Source organism: Cyrtonyx montezumae, unplaced genomic scaffold, assembly GCF_038088225.1.
Source record: "Cyrtonyx montezumae isolate F1298 unplaced genomic scaffold, pur_monq_1.0 scaffold_6, whole genome shotgun sequence".
Lineage (NCBI taxonomy): Eukaryota > Metazoa > Chordata > Aves > Galliformes > Odontophoridae > Cyrtonyx > Cyrtonyx montezumae.
In genome coordinates this window covers 5077223-5105211 of record NW_027072067.1, presented here as the reverse complement: position 1 = coordinate 5105211, position 27989 = coordinate 5077223, and the positions used below count along the sequence as shown (strand labels likewise).

At 40.6% G+C, this 27989-nt stretch overlaps 1 protein-coding gene across 1 annotated transcript; it reads right to left on the bottom strand.

The window, feature by feature from the left end:
• Window positions 1-270: 270 nt before the first annotated feature.
• On the bottom strand, window positions 271-27546 carry TASOR (transcription activation suppressor). Its single transcript, XM_065749692.1, has 24 exons — window positions 27235-27546; window positions 20815-20960; window positions 20262-20354; window positions 19359-19431; window positions 18661-18752; window positions 18240-18398; window positions 17609-17736; window positions 16947-16978; window positions 16124-16229; window positions 15620-15723; window positions 15413-15516; window positions 15104-15176; window positions 14856-14930; window positions 13117-13830; window positions 11144-11586; window positions 9332-9473; window positions 8066-8122; window positions 4436-5391; window positions 3746-3868; window positions 3107-3266; window positions 2450-2558; window positions 2135-2313; window positions 1892-2050; window positions 271-1367 (listed from the first exon to the last, which is right to left on the bottom strand). The coding sequence occupies exons 1-24, from the start codon at window positions 27539-27541 to the stop codon at window positions 814-816; spliced, it is 5088 nt and encodes a 1695-aa protein (XP_065605764.1). The 5' UTR covers window positions 27542-27546; the 3' UTR covers window positions 271-813.
• Window positions 27547-27989: the final 443 nt, after the last annotated feature.

Sequence of the window (27989 nt, the reverse complement as noted above, 5' to 3'; positions counted from 1 at the left end):
AGCTGGGAGATGGTGCGTGCCCTGAGTCAAATAAAGACTTGCCTCAGAAAGGGTTATCCAGCACAAGTGAAATGCAACAGGTCAAGCTTAAAAAAAGGTAGAACTCTTCTAAGACAGAGTACCAAATCTGAGAAGTAGGAAAGCACCAGGAATCACTGTGCTGACATAGCTGACACAGGGCAGGAGGGAATTGTTAGCCATGAAACCAAGTTTGGCTGTGCTTCTTAGGTATTCTGAAAGCAGTATAAAAACCACAGACAAGGCAGCGTGTTAGCAAGTCCCTTGTGCACTGAGAGTTTATTTCACTTTTGTCATGGAAATGCACCATTGGTTAATCTAATTGAGGTATTTTGCCAAAATCCAGTCATTAAAATAACTACAACTGCCTTATAGCTATGTAAAAACATTTGTACAAAACTGTGTCAAATAAATACATAAGTTTTGATATATCTGTAAATAAAAGTGATTTGAATACTTACAGGTAACAAAAACTCGTCGTGTCACATATTTTAGGCAAACATTCAGTTTTACATTAAAACAGACTTCAAACTGAAACCCATGTACAGGTCAAATACAAATGTAGAAACTTAAAAGTGCCAACAAACAAGATAATTCAAGTACAACAAATGTTAAAAATATATCTTTATTTCAATTTTCAGATGCTTCCAATAGGTACAGGCCATCGTGGTTTAAATAAGATCAGAAAAACTTTGAGATAAAGACAAGAAATTCTTTGTTCCAGAATAAAATAGAAATTGTTAATCCAACATTTTAGAAACAGCAAGTCCACAGCAACTTACAAAAAGGAGGACTTTATTTCTGTTTTGAGTACGGCCTGGAAGAATCACAGCTCTTCTCCCAGCCTGCAGGCGAGGACGATTTCTCTGTATCCATGCTCTGTCCGTAAGCAGATAGAAAATAACTGCCCCCTTCCTGGTTTTGACTTGCGGAAGGTGGGTATGGCGCTCCCAGAAAAGTCTGATGAGTGAGTACATTAAAGTGACTGAACTGATGAGACATGTTTAATTGTCTGCTGTAAACCTGGAAGTTATTGAAAGGAGCTTGCTCAACTGAATTGTGTTTTTCTCCTTCGGCAGAGCGCGTTGTACAAACTGGAGTAATTGGTTTTGTCTCTTCCACATCCATTTTAGAAGTCTTTTCCTTCAAACTCTTCTGTGCTTCAGGAGTTACCTCTGACAGGCAGCTCTCTTTTACATCTACTCCACGTGAGCTCTTGGCCTCAGTCCGCAAAGTTTCCAAATGAGTGTTATATTTAGAGGCACTGCTGCAGATTTCTATTTGCGATGCTTCATCCCCTGAATCCAGAGACATGTCCTCCTCATCCTTTCCATCATTGTCTACATGAACTGTGTTAAGAAAAGAAAAACAAAGTCCTATTCTATTGAAATACAAACTTTTGTTAGAAAATCTATACACTACTCACAGAATGTCATGCTTCAGGTCTGAGAGTCCAGTATCAAGTAAGTCTTGGTCTTCTGCCACTCTGGTTCACTTACTCAACATACACACTTAACCCTCTGAGTGTCCAGTTATTCCGATGCTAAAAGCTTCTGAGCATTGTGTTCATGTTTAGTGTTGGGAAATCCCAACTCCAATGGGGTTTATGTCAAAACAGCATCTAAAGTTATACAGGAGGTCAGTATTTGATGAGACAGTTAAAGGATTACAACTACTGCTATCTCAGCTGTTTGTCTACAGTTTGAGCTACCATCCTCCATCCCAGCTGCTCTTCCCCATCGTTAAAGCAGCAGCTTAAGAGCTGGGTTTTCCTCGCCATCAATCGTGTTCACGTACACACAGACGAATTCAAGGACCTCCACCCCATGCCTCTAATTAGCTGAAGAAATTACGAATGTTTTTCATGTATTACCTGATTGTCTTTCCTGAGCATCAGAGGGAGTAGGGCTGTTTTCTTCATTAACCGAGTTGTGATATCCAACAAGACTTGTAAAATTTTGCATGAAGTCATCAACAGTAGCAACAACTACGCCATTATCAGCATAATTTGAAAGTGGTTTGAGATGCTTTTCTAAATACACAGAAGGAGATTTTGTATTAAGATTTAGCACCTGTTACCAGAAGAGGGAGAAAGGTAGTCATATTTGTTTGTAACCTGTTAAGAAGACAACATGTCGCTGTTGTATGTTTTGAGCCTGCAGCCTGATAAGACATTCTAACTCTGGTGCATTTCGACTTTGAGAATCACAGTTATGGTAAGACAGAATTTCAACCAAATGCTTCTTTTGGTAGGTGTTCAGCAGGGTCAGCATACTCAGGGCATTGGCATTCAGTCTGTGACAGAAAAAATACATCAGATATTTGATATAAGGTCACTGTCACCATTAAGATTCAATCCTTAATTGGGATTTTGAGAGCATAATTAGAGCTGAAGATTTTAACAACTGCTGTATGAAAGATCACTGCTTACCTCCCCAGCTCTTTAAGCTTTTTTTGCATCTTGCAGTGGACTTTCCACTGCCATTTTCCATCTGGGGTATTGAGATCATCCAGGAACTGTAAGAACTGTTTTAGTTTATCTGTTTAGGAGATATTGAACAGAAGGTCAATTTCAGAGTCAGCAAACTGCTTCAACACACACAGAAAGGGGAGAGTTGCTGCTGGTCTGTTTGTTCAGTTTGCACCAAAGTAGTTACACAACTCTGAACGCTGCCCGACTACTTTGGGTTTTATTCCCAGGTTAGCCAACAAAAACATTCCGAAAGAGAGGGGTTTCATTTTGAAGACCAGAAGCCTAACAGCAGTATCTGCTTTCAGAGCAGCTGAATTCAGTCACCACGATCTGCATTCTTAAAACACATACAAGAACTGGGAACTTAAGATAAATACCCGATTTCAGATAAAGAGAAGTTAGAAGAACACAGATTTCCAGTTTTTTTGTTTTGGTTTGTTTTTTTCACTATGTCATTCATGGTTTAGAGTAAGGAATAAAAGGCTCTGTATACATAACTAGACCAACTTCAAAAGGCAAGATCTGTGTTGACATGATCCCTGGACAGAGTAAAAGACTCACAAGATTCACAGTATCTCCAAGTATCTTCAAAGCTCTAGGAAGCATCACACTTACCTGTGGTGATGCTCTCTGAATTAAGGACAGACTCATCTGACACAACAAAGCCACCAGACACAAAGAGTTCATTGTAAGTGTGATTTTTCACATCATCCAAACTATCAACACCCGCAAAGCTGACACAGGAAAGCTTCTTCAAAGTTACTAAGCCAGGTATCTGTTTAAAAATCAAGAGAGGTACGTGAGGGAAAAGAAAGCAAAGATCATAGCTAAAAATAGATAAAGAATCTTTGCATCAAACTTGAACACATGCCAGACATTTTTATTTTTCTCTCTTGCTTCGGGGGGTACTCTCAAAAACATTACAGGAGTTGGTTCAGAAATATCTAATGTCAGTTTAACAGCTGCCTTCAGTCGCTGTTAAGAGCACCAGAGAACTGAAAGCAGAACGACTGAAGCCTCAAGGAAAAATTATTAATTACTAAAACGTACCAGAAAGTATTCATTACCCACAGTGTGCAGGTAGCAGTAGTTACAGGTGCATGAGGTAACGGGATTAGGCACTGCCAAAACCAGTTCTGTTTCTTTGAAAAGGCAGCTAATCGCAGACTGGTATTAAGAGAATAGCCTTACAGTGACCTCTTGCTGTGCTGCAACAGTTGTTTTCTGTAGCACACATTTACGTAGGTGAAGTACCTTATGGATGAGGTTGGCAATGTCCTCATTCTGAATAATTATCAGCAGTTTATCTAAAGCAGCTCTTCTTTTTAGGAACTGTTCTGGATGGCACTCCGCATTACCGAGCTTTGTAAGATACTCCTGATGGCACAGAGAGAGATGGTGGGGGGAAAAAAGTGAAAAGCTAGTTAAGGCAAAACATTCTCCAGAAGATGACGACGTTAATTTAAAGCTTCCCATTCAAATGGATTTCAGACGGACAACTATGTTTGTCTTTCTGATACAACGAGCAGAAGGATGCAGCAGTGCAGACACAAGCTCCTTCCCACGGCAGCACGTGCCCAGCTGACAGCCTGTTAAAGGCAGCGTGAGGTTGCAAGAAAATTTTTTTCTTGCTTCACCTTCAGCTTTCACCTTGCACATCTGAGTACAGAACAACAGTCTCCAAAGCTACCTGTACAGAAAGACCTGAACTGCAGCCAGTTCTGCTTTCCGAACAGTAATAATTTGGTAAACACCAAATCAAGAGAGAGCATCTCAAAGCCTCCATCGGGGAGCGTGGCAGGGCAGCCTGTCTTCACAATTCACTGCAACAATTCAAACCTCTGTGCAAACCTTTTGTTTCAAGTCCAATTTTAGACATTCTGGTTCGAAAGTTACACCACTCTGTTTTTACACAGAGGAGAGGCTGAAATGGAACATATTTACCTTGATTTCTTTGCAGAGAATGCTTTCCTCCTCTTCATGAATATAAAATTTCACAGTGTTTTTCTGTACGTCTTTCATAATTTCAACCAGACTGTTAAATACTTCAGGTTTTAACTGGCTGATAAAATCAGAAAAAGCTGGTTGGGTTGAAACATTTAAGTTCTCCGGGGATTTCTGAGTCTTTTCTGGTGGCTCCATCGAATGACCACTGCAAGATGTCTGATCAGATGTCTGATCAGATGTCAGCATAGCTTCTGCTTTAGCACTCGCGCGTTCTACTTCCTCCTTCACTACGGCCAAGCTTGAGGACTGCTGCTCAATAGAATCAGGATCTTCCACCACATTGTTACTCAGTGGCTCTGCTAACAGTGTCGTGTCAGAGTCCCTGCAGATAGGTAACACGTTGGGTGGAGGATTCAGTGCAGCACTACCAACTACTTCTGCTGATTCAGGACTACAGTAAATTGGTGGAGTACGTCTAAAGCACGAAGAGGACAAAACAACACTATTCATTTTCTCACTCAGTGCTTCCACATATTCTTGCACAGAAACCTCTGATGTTTGTAAATACACGTATTCAGAAAATCTCATTATCCTCTCTTGGCCAAAGACGACTGGTGTGAACACACCGCTGACATAAGAGATATTTTTTTCCTGCAAAATTTCCTGAATCTTTTTTACAAAGAGACTATATTCTTCTAATATAATAGTCTCTACTATTGCACTTATGGAATGCTGTGTTGTAAAAGGGTGATCTGCTACCTCACTTTCATCTTCAAGTTTCTCCGCTTGTCTTGTATAAAGTCCATCTTCTGCTGTCCCCTTTTGTGTGTCTGAAAATGGAGAGTATGGAAACTGATAATCAGAACTTCTCTGTCTATTTATTACCCGGGGGTCATTAGGGAAGGCATCCTTTGGTGGTAAATACACCAGTGGTTCTTCTGGTGACTGCAGACCTATATAGGAAGAGTTAATCATCATCATCTCATGTTTGAACGAGACAGACATCTGATATAGTAAAACCTAAAAAGTACAGGGTTTCGTTTCTTTAATAAAGCAGTAAACCAGAAAATTTCTGTAGCAGTTTTTCTGTAATCAGTTTTAAGAGTTATATGCAGTCCCTAACCAGATGCCCATCCAAATCTAAAAGGTAAACGTTTGCCACTAACAGGATCCCTTTCACATGGAGTCAGCATCATCTCACAGTTACTTTATACCTCTATAGATACCAGAAGTGTTACATTTTATTTCCTTCATCAATAAAAGATGTTCTTCCTGCATCCTTCAAAGCTCAACCTCCAGCTTTCCAATCAATTTTCTAATTTTCTTCAAAAGCACCAAAACCAGATATAACCCAGGCAATTCCAATTTGAACCTGGTTTTCTGCTGCTCTAAGTCATTAGCATACTTGAGCATATTGCAGAACTGCCAGGTCACAGCCCGAGCCAATGGCTGAGCAGCAGGTGAGAAAGCAGGGCACGCCAGGGAGCTCAGGTACAAGCAAGGCATCTGAGTGACAGGAAGGTGTGGAGCATGGATCCACCCCTCCTCATCCTCATTTTGGGGTTAGCTCTCTCTCTGAGAGCAGCATCTCTCCAGATAGAAACTGCACTCTTCCTGAGCTGTCACCAGTTGTTGGAAGGAGCAAGCTCATTTTTTCTTTTGTTACTTTCTGTTACTCCATAGCACTCATGTCTCAGTAGCAGGCACTGCCATCACCTTCCCCTGCCATACACATGTCAGTTTAGTTTTAGAAGACTTGGGAAAATGCAGTATCAAATCATGATAAGAGAGTAACTCCCTTTGAGCTTGTTTGAGATGTTAGCTACTTGAGGCTCCATATGTGATACTTGAGCTGCTTAACACTTACTGACCTACACTAATTAAGAAATACCATACTATAAGGAAATCTTAACAGGAAGATTAAAAATTGCTATAGCTTTAAATTTGGGGCTATTTTTACATAACATCTTACGTTTTGTTACAGGCAGTTACAAACCAATTTTACCAATGAAAGAAGAAATACACAATCCACTCATGCTTATTGAAGAAAGAGGTTCTGTAACAATTGGATTAGGAAAAAGTCTTCATGATGCATACTAACAACACATACTAGACATATCAGGTTATTCTTCAAATGCTATTATTTGAGGTTTTCTGGAAACAAACACTGCTTTAAAACTAAAAAGGGAGAGAATGGGGGATAAGGAGAAAATGAAGCAATTAAGACCTATAAAAAAACCTACAAAGCTATTAAACAGATAGAAATGCTGCTGAATTTATGAATATAAATACCAAAGTATTTATTTAAAAGTTTATTTTTTATCTTAAAATAGGGTTGCCGTTATCAGAATAGAATTCTGTGATGTGACACAGCCACACACCGTGGGGACACAAGTGTTCACACACAGAAAAAAATAAAGAACAAATGCATCAACAAGTTGTAAAAACAAACACACAAAAAAACCCATGAAATTCAGCAGCAGCTCTTGAAGCATGATTTATGACTTCAAACATCATCAGTAATGCTCTGTAACCAAATGTGTCAAATAAACAAGGAAAAACTGCCAGAAAGCAACCTTAGAAAGAAGAGCAGTCTAAGAGCTTATTACTGTCGTTGCAGACTAAGACTCAAATTCTTCACTGCTTTGGAGAGTCCTTTCTATAGCAACACCATTCTATTTTGAAGTCATAAATTCAAAACACGACAAAAGCACAGAACACCCTATTTCTTAGTATCTCAGATGAATGACATCAAAAGCCTTCACTTGAAGAATACGTAAGGGATTGCTCTTTTCTCACAAGCGAAGGTACAAGCAAGAACAAATAATCATTTTGCATTGAGTGTCTCAAAGAACAGCCCCCAGTCTGAATCAAAATCACGTTAGGATGGATTTGTACACACACACACACAGGTTAGGCTTCAAATGCAAGACTGAGCTGTGCTCACTGTTGCCAGAAGTTTAGATTACACAATCATGAAGAAACAAATAACGATACAGAAGTAGTCAAAATGAGCTGGGAACCTATGAACAACTCTCCTCCAACACTTCCCCATGTTGCAAGACAACCCCCTTCACACCTCAAGCCACAAACTATTAAGAGTTCTTAGGATTAAGTTGAGCTGAACAATGAGCTAAATAGTAAGCTGTTTTCGTTTAGAAAGAAAACAAAGAGATCACTAATTTGCAATTCTGCAATTGTGCAAGGATGAAAGAGAAGGGCTGATGTTCCTTCAATTCCTTTCTACAACTTTTCCACAAAACCAAACCCAAAAAAAAGCACCACAGACATCCCCGGGCTTTAGGAAGTCATCAGTTTCAGAAAGGAACAAACCTGCCTTTAAGTTACACTACAGATTATTAACTCTTTAGAATGGAATTTCAAAGCCCTCCTGAAGATATTAAATAGAAATATATGCCCAATTAAAAGTGCTAGTTGTCCAGAACATTAAAGGCTTTTTGACCCTCCTATAGCTTCATGCTCTTCAATACAATGAGACCTCTTGCTGAATAGCATATTACTGATCTCGTTTTCTGATGAAAAATCAATCCAAGGTGACAATAAAAGCTGCTCAGTAGTTCAGATCGTAACGACATACGGACCCCCCGGCACGTACTCTTCTCTCACCTGTTTGTTTATCTTCACACTTTTCCAGCTGGTCCTCCTGATCTTTTCCTATCCCTCCTGAAGGAGAGCAGCAGTTAGCATTGGCAGAGTTTCTTTGTACATTGCACCTTCTACAAGATCACATTACAGAGCCAGTCAATACTTATTGCAGTGAGAGCTGATCTCAAGAAACTCCAACCCAGTCATGCTCAAAACAACCTCTTTCATCTCTGGATAAGCACTTTCCCATCTCAGAAGACCCTGAAATAAATTTCTTCTAGAAAAATTTCTTGTCTCACAGATGATTGCACGTGTCTACCGACAAACCCCTCTAGAAACAAGAGCCACATCCTGTATTCATGTGCTAGTCAGCAACCACATCCACCTATATGCATAGTGGCCAAACCAGTAGTAGCAGGAAAAGAAATCACAGTTTTAGAGCCCTCAAGCCCTTAAAGAAAGCACAGAAAACATCAACCCTACCATTCCTTTAAAAACCCTAAGCATATCATGGAAAGAAACCAAGTTCCCCTACTATCATCCCTTCTCAGCCAAGCACACAAAGGAACCACAGAACTACACAACCAGATGAACATCACACACATCAGAGGCAGATTTCCACACTCAGCAAATGAGATCAGAAATAAGTATGTTTTCACTCAGAGAATGCAGTTAACCCATTCTGAGTGGGTTTACTCATGAGGCCTCAGTTCATAGCCCTGAATCTACAGCTTCTCATGACTACTCCTACAGCCCAGTTTCCACATCTTCCAAATCCATTCTTTCAATTTCTCCCAAGACTTGGTACTATTGAGTCATCAAGAACCAGAACAAGATGCTTATTCTGTAAGCTTAAGTTTTAAATGCTTAGATACAAAGACTTTGAAGCACTTCTATTAGAAGTATACGATGCAGTAAGAAGTAGACAGCTTTCTGTAACACTTTTTTCATTACTTTTCTGAATTCCTAGTTGCATTTATCCATCAATCCTATCTGTCAGCAGAATTCATCTCTCAGTTCTAACGCTGCATTCCAAACAGTTATGTAGTTCACCAGATAAATACTCAGGCACTCACATTACTAAAGTACCTCAGTCTGTTCCCCAGGCAGTACTTTGGCACCAGTACCTGGTGTGTAGACTTGTTTACTATTCAAATAGCACGAACAACTGCACGGGTATCTGCATGCCCGAGCACCAACAGGTGACCAAGAATGGGATCTATGAAATACACAAACCCTTAGAATATGTTATCGTGTGCAGCAATGTGACAGTTAAAGCCATCTTACCTGTAATTGGAATAAGTCTCCAGGGCATTCCGACCTCTACGCTATTTGAGTTGGAGTGCTGCCTGCGGTAAACATGTTCTACAGGTGTGCTAGGACAGGGACTGTAGTCTTCAAAGCTACTTACACTTCCAGTGCTTGCTTCCTAAAAGATATAAATTCTCAGATCACATCTGTTTTATTAAGCCTTCGTATATGAACAGCTGATTAGATTGCACCCACGTTCACCAGCACGTTGGTCAAATCAAGTCTGAGTTAGAAATGCTGACATCGGGTACTGCTGCATTTCATTCACCTGTTGGATTCTGCCCAGGACAGCAATGGACTATCAGCAAAAATGCTGAAGTAAGGCAGTCACAGGCACGTGCCATAGAATACAGAAATTCATAAGTTTGTAGGAAAGAAGAAAAAGGAAACAAAAAGTAGGGGAAAAAAATAGAAAAACACACCTGCTCCTTCACTATTCTTAAGCAGTTGTCTTGGTGGCTGACTAAAGGAATCTTCAATTAGTATTACACTTGTGAGTAAACCAAATTAATCTAGCATTCCAGATAGTTCAAACCGAGAGCACAGACACAGGTAGGACAAACTTCCTTGCTCCGTAATTAAGGAGGTGGGCTATGTGTGGAAATGTCAGTAACAGGGACCACAGAGCACCCGCTGTGTACAGCGATGTGAACAGCTGAGGCACACTGATCCCTAAGCACGAGGCTTTCTTGAAAGGCTGTCTCACTGAAGATGTGTATGAGAAGCATGCATGGAATACATCCACCCCCAGCTGCACCACGGAGGCTTTTGTGTTGGCTTTTTTTTGCCTGTTTTTAGGAGTAGTCCAGAATCTATAAACCTTTGAAAGAGAGGATCTCAACTCAGATGCAGGAGGAGCCTGGTCACAACAAGCTCTTCTGTGCCTGCAACAGGACTTCATCATCACAACAAGCTGTCACACCCAAACTACCACTCCTGTCTGCAAGGTTAAGGAAAATACAGAAGAAATCTAAAAGCAGAGGATAGCAATGAACCTTGAACAATCTCAGAGCTGCCATCCACCTATCATTTTGGAGGGAAAGCAGAGGAGAGCACCACAAATAAATATTGCACAATTAATGGCCTACTCAAATTACTGTGAGAGTCCATACACAAAAGCAACTACTGCTCATTATAACCAATTCCCAGGAAAGCAACATCTAGGCAGTAACTAGGAGGAAGAACTCTCAAACTCCTCCTTGCTTTGTCTCAGGTTCAGAAAATACCAATGCCTTAACCAGATCAGTAACCAACCCTCAGGATGAGGAAGCTGGAAGGCAGCATTTAAGCTCTACTACTGTAACATTATACCCGTTCAGTTTGCTAAATATACATATACACACACACACGTATATACACACCTCTCTATCTGTCTCTGTCTCTCTCAGGATAAGAGCCAGAATAAAATACCAGACTACTATAGGAGCCACAAACAACTGCAAGGCTTTGGTCTCAGCAAACCTGAGAAAACACTGATGTACAGCAGTCAGCTGCAGAAAGACATACATTTTGCATCTTATTGCTGGAGCAGCAGCATGTTACACTTACTGGAAAGCAAGAGGTGACAAGGACTGACCATGGTTGCTTTTCCATCTCTGAATTGTAATGTTATTATGGAGAAATAATAAGGAATAAACATCTCACATTTTTTCTATATGTTCTCCTACAAAAAAGGAAAGCTTCTTCACAGAAAAGTTAGCTTTTATCTCTATAAAAATGAGGTGTTTTTATTCATTCTTGTAATACTTACAAAAATAGTACATTCATTCACATGCCAGTTGCACTTACTTTTAAATGAGGTGTGTGTTCAAGGCCTACTTCACTAGCTGGAAGCTGCAGGTCAACATCAATAGCGAAGGGTAAGCAAGCAGCATCAGTTTCCAGCATCACAGGGCTCTGCGGGTCCTTAAAGCTAACAGGTTCAGCCTGAGCAGCATCAGGAAGCTCAATATCATCTCTGTCCTGTGCTGGAATGGATTCACATCCGTAGTTTTGTCTCATATCCTCTTCAACTTCATCAGCATTTAATCCTAAAGCCTGATTTACAGACCGTGCCAGCGATGAATCCAAGTGACCTGAATTAGCTAGTGTTTCTAAAAGCAGTTTGATGAGGCCGTGTGAGTCAGTAACAGCAGGGTCAGACACATCTTGCTGTCTCAAGTCAGTATCGTGCCCGCTGAGACCAGAAATGATTGAGAAAACAGCCTGAGGCGGCTCCGAGGTTCTGCCCCCTGTGGGAGGGAAAGGAGAAAAGCAATCCATTACTCAGTTTTAAAACAAAAGCAAAACCATACACACACGCTCCAGGAACCTACACCTACCCACAGCCTCACTCATCAGCAACGATTCAGACAGAAAACATGCATTTCTTAATAAAACTTCTTAAACGGGAAGATGTTGTAGAAGTTTCTAAAGCTGACAGCCTCCCCAGGAAAACAGTTTTGTTTTCTCAGGTCATTCGATATGACTATTTTATGTCTAAGCAGAATTCCCATCCTACAGTCTGAGTATTTTACGCTTCCTTCACTGATTACTCTCAGCAGGATATTCACTTCTTCCTTCTGTTCCTGCTCCAAAAGCACGTGGGTACCTTATCTTTAACCTCACAAGTTATCTTAGATAATCACAGAAGTTCACCATCCCTACCAAACACAGCCTTAAGAGGGCTGTTGTTCATCCCAGGTGACAAGCAGAAGAACAGATACCACAGGTGCATATTCATCCTTCAAAGAGACAAACTAAAGAACTTCTTTAAGCATTTGATGAACCTCTAGCTCATTTTATCATATATGGAAATAAAAATTATTTAAACGCTATTCAACTAATAAAGATTCTAACCATATTTAGTCATTTAGCTCACTATTTTTAGGCATGATTTTTGGCAAGACAAATTACTTCCAGTGTTATACAAAACCATGGAAGTTCAAACCACTCATGCTCCTATTTCAGTACCTCTCAGAAGCGTTAGGTCAAAATTCAAACAGATACTGTTTTGATTACAGCCAGGTGGAAATGCATTCATTCACGTTACATAACAATGTACAAAGACCCTGAAGTTTCACGTGCTTCCAAATTAGGATCCCACGATTCAGCACTGAGTGCACCATCTTCTGTATCTGCTACACGTCTATCAAAATGGAAACTGTTTTCTAAGCAAAATGTCTTCATCTCCCCAGCTGACCCTACACATCAGAACACCTGCAGACTGGCTCACACTGCCCCTCCCTCCCTGCTGCCACCCTCCTTCCCAGCTTACCCTCATGTGAAGCAGACCTGTATCACTGCCCTGTGAAACAAAGGGTGCATCTCAAGTCCTGGCGTAATATTCAATTATCTGAGGTGTGCATGTAGATAAACGTCATGTACAGAAGAAGTTACACCTTCAAACTGTAAAGATGTTTCCTTTGTCCCTCTGCAGACACACTGCTGGCTATTTCAAAACTTAACTATCCTCAAGCTCACAAGTTTCATTCTCTGCTTCAATCGACGTTTACTGATCACTGATATAGAGTATTGGAGCCATAATTAGAGCAAAGCCTCAAGTCAAACAGAGACATCAGGGCATCAAAACGTGCTCAGTACTCCTTATTACAAAGCAAACTCCGATGAAGTTTGTCTTCCTTCCTGTTAAACTGTCTTCCAGGAAGGGGCAACCTACATCTCTAACACCACACATTAATATGCACAAATATTAAACCTATTAAGATTAAAGTATTCTGTGAATAACAATACTTAGAAACTTTAAACAAAGCGTTTCTTACCTTCATACTGACAGTTATTCTCTGCAGATTCACTGATCTTTAAGTGTTTTGGCAAATTTTCAGACTGTCTTTCCAGTTTTCTTTTCAGTCCGCTTTTATTTCTTAGGTCCTCACAATCAGAATCTCCGCCCACATTTTTTTTCCTACACTGGATCAAGTTAATAAGGTCTTTGAGTCTGTCTGGATCATAATCCCCAAGATGAGGGAACTTCCGCTTGGCAGCAGCTGCTTCATATTTCACATGGATTCTTTTCCCACTTTTCACGTTGGCAAAATCAGAATCCTCTTCTGCAGCTTCATAATCTGAGATGGGACTGAACTGCTGATGCTTTCGATTTCCCTCCATCAGCTCCCTAGCTCTGGAAACAGGTAGCTGATAGGCTGCACAGCCAAAAATATAGTTTTGCAAGCAGCTGTCAAGGTGAGATTTATTTTTTGGAGCAGGATAAAGAAATTTTTTGTCATCCAACCGTGATTCATACCGATACAACACAAATTCTCTATACTTTCCAGAGCTACTATAGCATCTTCTCAAATACTCATTTATGTACTTTTCCACAACAGTATTGAAATCTGCAGTCGTGTCTTTACGAGACTGGATTAAAGCAAAATGTAGAGACTGAATCAACTTTGTGAATTCTGGAATGATCTGATTTTCATGCAAGACCACAGCAGTAGAATTTTTCTGTGTTCCACATGGAACACTTTTTTGTGCTGCCATAGGAGAAAAGGGAATTCACAATCAAAATCAAATCATAAAGCTATCAACAAGTGACTACTGATTAGCAACATCCTGTATTATATATATTATATAGTTAACGAAGAACAGTTGGAACGACTGCAGAAATAACCCAAAAGCTAAGAGAGGAAGTGCAGTAACTGACTGCTTAAAAGTCAACCTGCTCATAGTCATGAGCTGATCACTTTCACCACTTTGTGGTAACCTATATCTTAGATACCCATAATTTCCAGTTTAAACCATTTTACAGTCCCTTACAGAAGGTCACTTCAGAAGCTTCCCAAGATTTACGACAAAACAGCTCCCTGCAAGAAATGGGGGAAGCATAACAACTCCTTCCTATGCAATCCAGCCTCCACCATGCCCCTTGTGCTATGACTCAGCTTACTCACCCACTAGAAAGCTATACAGGTTTCTTTGTTCCTCTGCAAACCAATACAACTAACTAAACCGAAGACATGCAATAGGAGCACGAGGAACAGGACTTCTCTATCTGTGCTGTTAGAACCTCATACATTCCTCAAACAGCAGCACGGGGAAACCTCCAGACACAGACTCAAACTTTTCTCTATTCAATTCCACTAAAGCTAAGTCCTTTTGGTCATCAGGTTTTGAGACATAATCCAGAGCAAAATAAACAAAAAACCCAAACAATATGTTTTGTCTTTCACGTGTTGATGGTTAAAGAAGGCCCCACACCTCAGAGTGGGTGATGATATTCTTAATAAACAGATCTCTTGGAACACTGATGCTTAATTCTACGCTGTCAAGAAATTTGGAAGAAGTTTTACTCCACAAATGGGAACCAGCGAGCCTGAAATACTCTGTGCAGGAGTTACTTCTGTGAAGGAATAAACACTTTCCCAGTACCATCACCATGGCCATAACAAATTGTCATTTCTGGTTAACGCTGACACAGTGCATCACTACCAAGTCTTGGGGGGAATACAGACCTTTACATGAGCACACAGACATCAATCTCAGCAGTGAACAAACTTACCTGAGCTTGTTACACCTCTGGGTTCTGGAAACAAAAACAATGCATTTAACACGCGAGACCGTCCAGTTTGTTGGTCTAGAATGAGAAGAGAATAGTGGGGAATGAGAAGAGCTTCGATGCTTCCAAAGGTAACTCAACCCCTAGGGAACACCGTTAAGAATAAACAAAACAAAGAACTGCCCCACATCAGCATGCACTCAAGAACCAATACTCCCCCCACACCCCCAGATCCATCCGAAAACACGTACCATATGGGGATGCCATTTGCCAAGGAGAAAGAAGGAAAAGAAATCCTCTGTCCAGAAGTGGTTTTACAAGAACCTGTTTTTAATACAGAAAAAATAAAAAAAGCACGCTGCTTCAAACAACCAAAGGTATTTTCTCACTACAATACCCTCACTGCCTGTCAGCTTCATTCCAGTGTGGGTAGAGAAGTGCTATAAATACTATTTTGGGGTATATGAGCTTACTAATTCCAACAAAATCAGAAATCTTACAGTATGCCTCTAGTTACTGGAATTATTCTCAAAAGGAAACGTAAAATCTGTCAGACTCACAAGTTTCTCCTTCTCCAGCTTTTGAAGTAACCCCTCCAAATGATTACCAGAACGGGACTTCTCCACAACTTCATAAAGGCTGCTATACATTCCATTCCTCAACACTGACATGGCATGAGAGGAGAAAGAAGTTAAAAGAAAAGGAAGAAAGAAAATTCAAATTCAGTAAACATCCTGAATTTAAAAGATTGATATGGAACAATTTACCTTCTTTTGCCCCTACATAAGTTTCTTTATAGAACAACAGCGGTGATATTTTCTTCTTCAATTGGTCAATGCTCACAACCTTTTCCACATCAAGTCTCTCAGGTCTGGGAACAAAGGGTGGGGGAACAGATTGGGGAAAAATAAAAGAATTAGCCTCCTCTTCTTTGACCTCCATACTCCAATCCTCACTGACAAAAAAGAAATGATCAAACACGCTTGCACAAATCAGTTCCTCAGGCTGCCCTGTGAGCCAGTGGAGTTACTGCTTCAAAAGAGTGTGTGTCACTTAAATAACAAAAACAAAGAAAAGCCCCAGCTGACAAGAGCTGTGAGAACAAACTAAAAGCAGCTCTGGGCATTCACAGCTCAGGAGGGCAGTCTGAGATATTTAAAGTGCCAAACCATGGTGTATTTTTCAGCTGAATATGCCTGAAATCTGCCTAGTCTACCAGAACAAGTTTTAACAGCAATATTTTAAACTGTTATTCTTTAAACAATACTCACAGCTTGCAGGGAAGGAAAGGACGTGCTGCTGACTTCAAGGAAACATGGCACAAAAGTTTGCCTTTATTCCAGAGCTGTCCCCTCCATAACGTATAGTTAAATTTTTCTACATTAAGATTGAGACAAAAAGAAACACTAAGTGAAACCACTTGTAAGAAGGGACTGAAAGGAAACAGCAGCAGAAACACTGCTGATTCTCCTAAAGCTGCTTTAAGGAAACTTCCTGCTGATACCAGAGCAGACCATAAGACCTTAAATAATATGTCAAAAGATACCAGAAGAGCTTTTGCAATCTCATCTTGTTTTGACTTGATCTGAGCAGAGCAAAGGAGGTTGGCATGTTACCTGTACACGGCCACATAAGCAATTCCCTGTTGCCAGCATCTGTGCAACAACACTCTGCTTCCTTACCTTAACTGCCAACCACTTTTACATGTATGAATGTTTTGCCTCAATGATGGTGAAAAGAAAAGCAGCTGAGGATCCTACTATTTGAAGTGCCCTTGAAAAGCAGATTTGTGAACAGAAGATACGTTCCTGCCATAGTAAAAGTACAAAAAGAAGGGGAAAAAAAGAAACCTTGGATTTCATTCAGCCCTGATTTATTCTGTTAAGAAAAGATACACCGTGAGGTGCCTGTGAGATCATCTGATATCAGGAAGAGATCCCTGCAATCAGTATAGTACAGAATAAAAATTAGGCAGACGGTCAACATAACTAAGCAGTCATTCTGGTTAGAGAAAAAAGAAACTACGTGGGGAAAAAATGGCCAACACCTTCTATGCCTAGAATCATAAAGTAATACATTTCAATTCGTTCTTACCTGTACTTCTGTCTGGATTGAAGCTGTTTGATCTAACAAAAAGAAAGGAGACTGAATTACTAGCCTGAGACAGAAGCTTCTGTCTACCAGATCTTACGTTAAGGATACCCTACCAGTCTAAAAGAATAATAAAACTGATAATACACTCTTTAACCTCAAGCCATCACTACTGCAGCTTCTCTGATTTTTGATAACCTGATAACTGCTGTTAGCACTAAGAACTACAATCCCCACAATTGTATGCCTTCCTACCAGTATAGGTATCACATTCTAGCTGCAATCAACATGGTCACTCCACAAGCAGTAAGTAAACAGCAGTAAAGAGTCCAGGGATAAACATACATTTTCTTGAATACCAAACAAGACATTGCTGTGAACATCATTACAACTCTAAATTCATTCTACTAAGCTTTCTCTGGGATTCCACTTAGTGAAGAAGGTGAAGTAGGTAAGAAGAGCAGCAGAGCTGCTTCCTACAGAGGCCAGCTTGATGTATAAAACCAGCTCCATCACCTCTTGCTTTGCATTAGAAACATCACAGTAGGTCCTTGTGACATGCCCATTCATTTCAGCACCACGAGTAGTTTATGACTGGTTCAGATTACTACAAGCTATGGATTTACATTGAATGTAGCCTTACAAAAATTGATTTCCTAGCTTACCTTGATGGGGGCAGAAATTTTGGTGCTTGAACCATTCCATCTTTGTAAGTGAAAGAAACAACAGCATAAGGACAAACATGCCTTGGTCTTCGCCTTATCTCATCAAAGCCATATTCATAAAAATAGTACTAGAAAAAGAAGACAACTGTTAATCAGAAATCTGGTAAACTAGATTCTACATACTGTTTGTGACCTTACTCCCCTGAAAGATGCACTGTTTCACAAGAACAACATAAGACATACCTAATAATTAACTATTTATGTAGAGAAATGGAAAGAGATTAACAGCTTGAAATTCATTTGCCAAATGTTAACTTGTACATCTAACAAGTTATAAGTTACTCTCAAGGAGTCTTCCTTTATCAAGTCTGAGGATAAGTACATGTATATATATAGGAAAGAGAAGAGGCTGACATACTGTTCTGTAACCCTGAGCACAGGCTGCTGTGGGCTACTGCTGAACACATATATACCACACCACAGCGTTGGAATACTAGCTGCAACTACTTAAGTGTTAGATCACTAGCTATACTTCAGGCAATTTACAACCATAACTCTGCAAATCTGGAGATGGTTTGTTTGTCTGAATAAAGTTTTAAGGTAAGTTAACACACTCTTAACCTTCTACTACCTGAGTAAGTTCGTACGCTCGATAAGCCAGCAAGGAGGTTACTTTATGGGCATTCTTTGAGACATGACACTCGTGCTTTGGTGTTGGATCTAACGCACTCTTTACTGCTGATTCCATTGCTTTCATACCCATGTGGTCATATATACTTTTCATTTTTCCCTGTAATAAAGCAGAATTGCAAACATAAGCTTTTCCCTGAAACTGGCAAATTGCTTCACGTGTAACAGGAAGTAAAAGCAAGCAAAAGAAAACAGGTTTTGAAAAAAAGTGTTTGTAAGAATATATTCTTTCCATACTTTAACAAAAAAATAAAAAATAAAAAAGCAAAGATACTTCTTGCCCTTCATAAACATGGTGGTTAAAACCACCTTTACCTCATCACTAAGCAATACAAGCCTTCATGAGCAAATAGCAAATTTACCTTTATCACTTTAAAAATAATCACATCTCCAGTTGCTCCAGTTTCTAGAGGATTGGGTTGCAATAAATCAGCATACCTGGAAACATATACACCTGAAAGAAACATTAAAAACAGAAAAAAGCACTACATCATGCTGAGTGTTAAAACATTGCTCTAAGTTTCAGCAGCACTACAAAGCACTAATAAAAAAAAAAAACAACAAACAAGCTTTTCATAATCAGAGCACAAAAAGGTATAAAGGCATTTTCACAACTCCTGCACACCAACACAAGTGTTCATCACACCACGTGTGGGATTAAACACCACTGAGCGGACACTCAGTTTGAAAGGAGCACAGCCACATCACTAACAGTGTCGTGGTCCAAAGCCATACAGATATGTTTTAAGTACTCACAAAGTCAGACATAAAAGCACTCATCCTGGTGAGCACAGGGAGCCATAGATACATTCTTTGGCTTCTCAATTTTACTGGGAATACAATGTATACAATGAAAATTAAAACGTAACCAAGTGGAAATCCCATTTCACCTTTGAGAAAGGACTGAAACTAGTTACAAAGCAGAGTTCTGACCTTTACTTTGCTAAAAATACCCAGGTGATGCTCCTGAAGTCAAGCACTAAAACAGTAACATAATTGGATCACATTATCTACTAAACCATACTGAACAGTATCAGCATAAGCAATAAAAGATAGTTACCCATGGAAGGGCTGCCCAGAATTGCTATTTTGGAGTGGCCCACTTGCAGTCCCTTTTCACATATGATTTGGATCTGAAAAGAACAGAAATTTCTTAAGCAAGTCTAGCAGGAAAGTCAAAAGATGAACAGAATAAAGAATGATAAACTGAACAATAGCAGAACTCCAGCTGGACTAAAAACAATGAGAAAAACAACCCAAAGACAAAACACACTCCCCGTATCTTAAACTTAAAACACAAATTCTGAACATCACTCGATTTAAACACACTTTTAATACACAACACAGGTGCAAACATGCCATATGATTGAACAGTTAAGAAATCTTGGTTCTACAATAGCAGGGAAAGCCCTTCCCATCATTTCCATTTAAAAGATATGACTGGAAACCCAGGAAGTACATTTCTAATATTAAGGTATCTATATAGGCACATTTGGAGCACATAAATGCCCTAAGAATGCATTTTCTAACCTATCTCCTAAGCCATTACTCCTGCCCACTAAATAGAAAATAAATCTTGTGCATACATAGGAGAGCTGCATGATCACCTTTGCTCAGTCTGTTTTTAAAAAAGCAGGAAGGAGATTATGCATGTTTTCATGATAAAAACAACTTTTAAGCAAGTTCTTCTTTTACTAAAAGAACAACAACAAAAAACAACCCAACAACAAAAAAACAATAGAAATCCCATACACAGGCCAGAAAAATCTACCCATAAATCAGAAATGAAAATATACTTTTATAAAGACATGTGGCACCATAATGAACAGATTTAAACTCTAAGCTTTCAGAGCTGAATTTTGCAGGAGTGGCTTAAAGGTTAGCAAGTGTGCTGAAAATACCCAGTTAAAGAAAACACTGCTTAAGTAAAAAAGAAACATTATATGCAGTTATGCTTTCTTACCTGAGGTCGATCAACCATCAGAAAGGCATAGGTTTCAGAAAGCTCTTTATCAAGGCGACCATCAAACTTCAGCTCTCTGCGCTTCTCTGTGAACTATTACAGAAAGTTCTCGTGTTAACTACCACAGGAAGTTCTGAGCACGTACACAGAGATCACTGCACCAGCAGTGTATTTTAATTGTAAATTTCAATGGAAGCACCGAGTTATTCAAAGAAGAATCTGGAGCTCCTTTACAAGTCCTTGTAACCACTTTGCAAGTTATTAAAAATAAGTAACATCAGTAACATCCTAAAACCAATGCACAGCACACAAGGATCCCTCAGATGATTTTTCTTTTATTCTTTGAATATCACAGGTAAGATTTTATACATTTGTTGTAATAAACTTGCCTGACCAATAGTTGCTTACATTCTCAGGGATGTGGTTTTGCAATTAGATATGAAGCACGCAAGCAAAAAATACTCTTCGGGTCTTTGTCTCTAAACTCAGAAAATGCATCAAAATGCATCCGACGTGTGTACCATAACCAAAAGGGAATCAGAGATACACGTACCTCCTTTTCTAACAGCTCACTGTGAACTAAGCTGGCTCTCTTGTAGTTAAAACTGGACACTGAACTGGGTTCCAAGTAAGATGAATGCAGAATCTTCACAACGTCATCAAACTCACGGGAGCCCACAGCTATAGGCTGAAAGAGTGCTATAAAAGAGAAGTAGAAAAAATAAGCACCAATATACACCTAAATAAACCTGTACATTTTCCAGTTCATTGACATTATACACATGAAAATATAGTCACGTCCCACTTTAGGGCTTTTTTTTTTTTCTTTTTTTTAAAATGGTAAATTACTTTTAAAATGTGGAATTGAGGCAAGAAACCTCAAGTTAAAATTCCCAAGAATTACAGCACCTTAAAAAAAAAAAAAGCAGTTTATTCTTAACATTACTTCTCAACAGCTAGCTTGCAGAATCACCTCAGTGTCTCAATTTACCATCTGAAAAAATCTAATAACTGCTGCAGAACACTAATTAAACTTACAAAATGTTAATTAAGTTCATTAGCTCTTAATTAAGAACAAGCAACAAATTGTTTTTATTAAAAACAATTTCAAAGCTAAACAACTCTTGACTATTACTAATGAGTTCATTGTTTATGGTAATTATGCAGAAAATGAATAAATTCAATGTTGTTTTATAATAGGAATTCCAATAATCTCTTATTACAGAAAAACCACACTGCACACATTCGTTCTTTATAGTCCTATCCCTAACAAGAACTACTTTAAAACAAAAGCCCTTCATTTGGTCTTCAAATTTACCTTCTAGGAAAACAGGCTGCTGAAGTCTGCACAGTTTCTGAATGCACCTGTACTGCCTAGCTAGAGCTGCATTTCAGCACACACTTTATGATGTAGTATCATGTCCATCAAAATACAGCAACCGTTCCAACACCAGCAACACTGAGCTAACGGTTTTAAAACAGCTCTGAAAGCAATTAAGAAACCATTCGTACCTAGAAAGTGTTTCAGCTACACCTCTGGTCTTAAAAGGCTGACAGCAATATGGAAGTAAAGATAACTAGAAGTGGAGAAACACCTATACTCTGTATAATATCATTAAAATTAAATGCACTTTTAGTGAAAAGATATTAAACTACAAAGCAAACTTATGAATAAAGTACTCACACTGGGAAAGCACAGTCAATAACACCTTATCCCTCATAAACACCCTTCAGATCTCTCAGCATTGGTTTCATATACTGCCAACTCCCCTTCTGGCTAGGGGAGTTGTAATATATTATATAAACTAATAACTTCCCACTGCTAATTTTCTAGTTCCTGAACTATGATTACCATACACGCTATCCCATGCACTCCACCAAACTCAGCCCATTTCCTACTGCTGAGCCCAGGTGAGCAGAAAGCTCTACAGGACTACTCAGGGACTCATTACCACATGCCATGCCTCAAAGCATCCCAAGCTCAAAACCAGAAGAGGCATGCTGTGACATCAGCTGTGACCCTGCCATGAATTCCAGCATTGTCTGCTCCATCCCACGTGTTCAAACATCCCTTACTTTGTGTAGTTCTAACTAGCGAAATGAGACAGACCTCCTAGAAAACTGCAAGTCTCTCTGTTCTACAGCTAGGAAGAACTCTGAACCACCACAAGGAGCGTTCAGCAGACTTAAGGGAGGGCTCTGAATTCCTGTAATTATGGAATACAGTGCTAACGGAGCCTTTTTTTTCCTTTTTTTTTATTCTTCAGTTTCTTAGAAGGTTGAAAGCTCCATTGTTATTGTTACTTATTATTCAACAATATCTATAACTTCACGTACATCTCCAAACGTACAGCACAAGCAAGAATTAGCTGTTACAAATTCAGCTGAAATACCACTGGAGCTAGAAGTGCTGTTGCTGCTTTTGTAGCAAAGACAGATTAAAACTGAAGCATTTTTAAGTCACCTGGAGACTATTTTTTTCTACCTGGGTACACAGAAAACATTAAACCAAGACCAATTCCACCCACTGATCAAATGAGTCCAAGAACAAGACCTTACATCCACCATTTAGAAGGAAAATGCTTAATACTCCAAGAACTCACACAGTAAATTCATCTCTGCAACCTTTGATACACACTGCCCACTCTAATACTACATTAATGACTACTTCACATGCCACCCACTGGCTGAGAAAAAAGGAACATCAATGGCATGTTGAACCAGCACACTACTTTTTATGTTTTGAAGAATATAAAAACTACACTTTATTACCAAAGCTTTCTGCCTGCCTACTTCCTCCTCAGACACTGCAGAGGCAAACATTCTATGCTTGGTTGGAGAACTTGGACAGCACTTCTTCCTCAAGAGCAGACTCTTACTTTTGTTATCCACTGCCTATTCCTTAGTTGCCAAGTGACAGAGCAGTGAAAACCTGGTATGCTGACTGCAGGTAAGACTGTAATCAAAGAAAAATATAAGTCCCCTAGTTTTGAATTTCAGATAAATTATCACATTCTGACAGCAGCCAAATGAAGCGGTACAGTGCAGGGTGTAAGCTGTTTTACCTCATCCCAATCTTTGAACAACTAATGGCACGCTTCATGGAACACTCTATCCACTTCCCTCATCTTTCCTGAACCTGAGGCTCTGCAAGATCTGTACTTGATCAAACACTAGCAGTGTTAAACAACACACACCACACACTCTATTTAAAAAGATGAACACATCAAAACACGACAGAAAAACCAGAGCAATGACCTAATGAGACATGTAGCAAGACTATACTGCTGCTCTGAGATTGCCTAAGCACTGGTGCACAAGGGCAACTGTCTTCTGAAAGACCATGGTCACTACATGAGGGTCTGTACCTCATTGAGACATTTATAAACAAGAAATAAAAACTGAGCAGCACCAGATCATGCCGCCTACGCCAGTCACCAAATCCTATGCTTGTACACAAAGGGTTATTATCAGGTTTATCTCCAGTCCTACATCGCTTGAAAGAATGGGAGTGTGTGTATTTATTTTTCACCATACAAACCTGACACAGGTATACTGCACCTTTACTGACTTGTGTCAGTGGCTACTGCACACTACTCAGTACAGCGCACACAAATAACTTATCTGTTTTGGTTTTTTTGCCAGCTTCTATCGCAGAAGTAATAAATAGCATTCCCATTTAGTTTCTACTCGGCATTCTGGGACTAGACATGTATCTTTAGGTAGAAACCAGGTTTAGTAAATACAGTACTCAGTCTTGGAACCAACACTAGAATGTTTGTTTGGATGCGTGCAACTCCCCGCAGGCTCTGAGTTTCTTTTTCACAGCTGCTAGATTTTTCAGCTTAAGAAAATGGAGTTTGGAGGCAGCAGGTTTTTCTTCTAAGTCAGAATATGAAGAAGACAGTTACAGTCCGCTTCAGAAATCTTGACAAGTGAAGATGTCAATTACTTTTTTTCTTATAAGCTCGTAGATCATTAGTGCTCACAAACAAGCACTCCTGCTACTACTAAAAAACAAAAACAAAGAATATTTTTTTCAAAACTCTTCAATTTTAAGACTAAGATCGTAAATCAGTGCTATTAAATGAAGCATAGTGTTGGAGTTGTATAATTATTCTCAGCCTGAAATGTCACTTAAGTAGTTATCTCAAGGATGGCTTAATGAAATCCCCGCATAGAAACAGCAGGCAGCAAATAGCAGATACAGTTCAAAGATACAAAAGATCAGAAGAATCAAAAAAGCAAAATGAAATGAAACACCAAGTGCTGCTAAGTAGAAAAGGGACTAACTAGACTTCCAACCAAGTACTGCTTGGACTTCAGGGACAAAAGCATGACCTTTTTCTCCCCACTCAGCCTGAGAAAGAGCACTCATCTGTCAGCTTGGTCAACTACGGAAGTAAGTGCTCAAAGTTAACCAATGAGCAATCCCATAAGTCAATGGCAACAGCGCTTTGGTAAGATGATCAGTACCTTGAAGATACAGTTCAGCAAAGCAAAAAAACACCCTTTCAGTGGTTTATCTTGGAAAAGATTTTTCATCATCCTAACAAAAGAGTTTCTTACAAGTCCAAGACAGATCAGACATCTGAGATCAGATAACTAGAAGAGGCCAGAGAAGCAGGCTCTATCGTGCTACATTAAAAAGCACTAAGAAATTCAAAAGAACCATACAAGCTATTACCAACCACATACTCAGGAAAACAGAACAATTTAGTGACAGACTGCTTTAAAGTAGGCAAACGAATTCCACTATGGAAAAAAAAGGAAGTCAGAAGAAAGATTTTGTGACAACTCATCACAGGCAGCATTAAAGCATGTGTCCTCCAGACACATTTCTCCACAACTTACTCTCAAGCTATTATTATTCTCCGAATACAGCTATAGATAAATTCCAGAAAGGTTGAACAAGCAACTATATCCTGTTTGCTGTTATTATTATTTTTGCATGACAATCAAAAGTTGTTCCAAAAGTACTCCGCCATGCTTAAAAGAAAACTTGTTTTATCCTGAACAGATTTTATAGTTTGTACATAACAGCTTTTCATAATCAAAGAGAACAGTTACCTACAAGGATGGTACATCCAAGAACAAAAATGGAGGTTTAGAAAGCAAAATAAAAAGAGCAATTCCAAAACAAGACTTGAGAAGCTTCCAAAACAGCTATTCAGAGAGGGACAGATGTTAACATCTATATTCTTATTTTAAAGGATACTCAAATACTGCTCCTATGCATCTTCTAAGCATATAATGCTATGATGACAAATGTACTGTTAAATCTTCTCATTTAGTTCCAAAATGAATGTTTCTCAAATGCCAGTATCAGCAGCACTCTGGTTCTCAAAGCCCAAGTGAACAATTTTTACCTTTGCCTATTTTCAGCAGTCTTGCCTAGGAAGCACCACATCACAGCTCTGTTACAGTATCATGTGGAAAAAGACCAACAATTGAGCAATTGTGGGCAATTAAAAGCCTGCAACCACCGCAGGCAGAATGAAGTCTATACTGAGGATTTTGGAAACTAAGTCACCAGTCACCATGAAAGAGTAAAACATCCAAGAAGCTTCTCCAAGTTAGAAGGCAAAGAAAGTAAACTTAGCACACTAAAAAGTGGGACCTTAAGAACTGGTCAGATAAACTTAGAATTAGAAACTGAATTTTAGAAGTAGGGCAAGATGGGTTTCCAAGTCTGATGATTGAACTACGTTATTTGAAAGCTTTTTGCACACTTAGGAAACGGTTATGCAGCAGTAAATGATGAATTATATGACGCATGAGGGTACTTCAGAGGTTTTCATTCACACTGGAACCAAACGCTGGAAAGGAACTTCAAATGTCTGTGCTTCAGTACTAAACATTTCTGAGTTACACTAAAAGTATTCAAGTGTAATCACACTTGGTTTTGAGACAGGGAAGCGCAAGAGACGCTGTGTTTTATCCAGACATTTTTCCATCAGATGAACAGTAAATGTTTGCGTTTTTGCTTTTTTTTCCTTTTGTCCAAATCAACCCAGTCCTCTGCCAGAGTGGTACACTCCCTCAAGAAATGGGGATGGTGAAAAGGGAATAAAAGGAGAAAATTAGTGCCAAAAAATAGGAAGGAATGGGATAATGAAATAAACCTACCTTCATCTCTTCCTCAAAGAAGAAAGCACTTCAAGAAGTATGAGACTCTTCTCTGAAGAACTAGAAACCTACGTGAACTGGTGTGCTTTGGTGCTAAGACACTGACCCAGCTGCAATGGGTCAAGAACTCAGACAAGTTTGGGGGAGGAAGACATAGCTACAACAGCACTTAACAAAAAACTGATAAGCAGAGGCCAGTGGAGTCTTACGAAAAGCAAGAAACCACAAGCTTTCAGAAGAAGAGCTACCGGAATAGCAGAAAAACGACCAAGGACGCCTGGAAACCTCCAACACGAGGCACGTGAACGTGGGTCGGCCATTTCCTGCCTGCGAAGTGAGCAATCTCACTCGACAAAGAGCCATCTTCTGTGCACCGTCACCGAAGCAAAATGAATTCACCCTACCGAGGACCACAGTCCTCTCCTGCCCTGAGCGGGACAAGGGGAAGAGAAGCGAACCACGCGTCCGTTCCCCAGAGAACCATCTTCTCCGTGTGCGTCTCCACAAACAGAGCCGGGTCCGGCGCTCGAGCCCGCCCGGATCGCATTCTCCTCGTCCGTCTTTCGCAAAGCAACGCTCTGAGATTCGAGCCGAGATGGGTCGCTCCTCCTCGTGGCCAAATGCAAACGGAAACAGGGAGGGGTAGGGAGACGAGAGAACGTGCAAAGCCTCTGTGGTGCCACAAAACGCATCCCCCGCAGCCTCGCTGCTCCGAGCTATGCCACAGCCTCCTCCGCACCCACAGGATTCCGCATGCAGCCGTGTGAGGCGCACACGGAGCCTGCCTAACGGGTAAGACGAAGAGAGAAGCGAAGGACAGAAAGGAGGAAAAGGAAGGAACAACCTTTCTTTTCTCTGCTCTTCCTGGGGATCTGAAAGTTCCTCCTAACGGGCACGTCTTCTGGGGGCTTAGGGAGAGGGGGCGGCACCCCGCTGCTGCGCTGGCTGCCGCGAGTCATGCTGGGGTCTGGGGAGACCTCGTCGTCCGCCGCAGCCGCCGGCTGCGCCTCATCGCTGCGTCCGCCATTTTGCGCGCCGTCCTCGGCGTCTCCCGCTCCGCCGCTCTCCGCCCCGAGGCGGCCCGCGCCGCTCTTCTCCGTCCGCTGATGCCGCTCCGCTTCCATCCCGCCGGCGATCGCGGCATCCGCCATTCTACCGCCGAAAAGCGAGCGCGACAGCCCGCGCCTTCTCCTCGTCGCCCACAGCGCTACCCCCCGCCCGGCTCCATGCAGCGCCCGCTGCGGCTACTGCTCCCCCTCCGTCCGCTCGCTTTATGGCAGCCCCGCCGCCCCCTCCCCGCTCTCTAACATGGCGGCGGACAAACCGGCAGCGGGGCGGAGCCAGCGCCCGTGGCGCCAGTTAGAAGCGGAGGGGCAGGCGCGGGGCCGCGCGTGGACCGCCGCCTCCTCAGGGCGCGACCGGCGGGGTTGTGCGGGTTAACTACACCCGGGCGCAGTTTAGGTCATCCTCCAGCAATGGAAAAACAGAAACTAGAGCGAGCTCGGCCTTAGCGCTGCTCATCATTGCACGCCCTCAGTCCAGCGCTTCCCAAAACGGGTGTAGTAATTCAGGGGTTTAAAATCACCTATCTGTAATTTC

Coding starts and splice junctions, on each gene's coding strand:
- TASOR (XM_065749692.1), bottom strand. CDS start 27,541: ATGGCGGATGCCGCGATCGCCGGCGGGATGGAAGCGGAGCGGCATCAG. Junction 18,399..18,660: donor TTATTTTTAAAGTGATAAAG/GTAAATTTGCTA, acceptor GCTTTATTACAG/GGAAAAATGAAAAGTATATA. Junction 2,559..3,106: donor TTCAGAGAGCATCACCACAG/GTAAGTGTGATG, acceptor TCTCCTAAACAG/ATAAACTAAAACAGTTCTTA.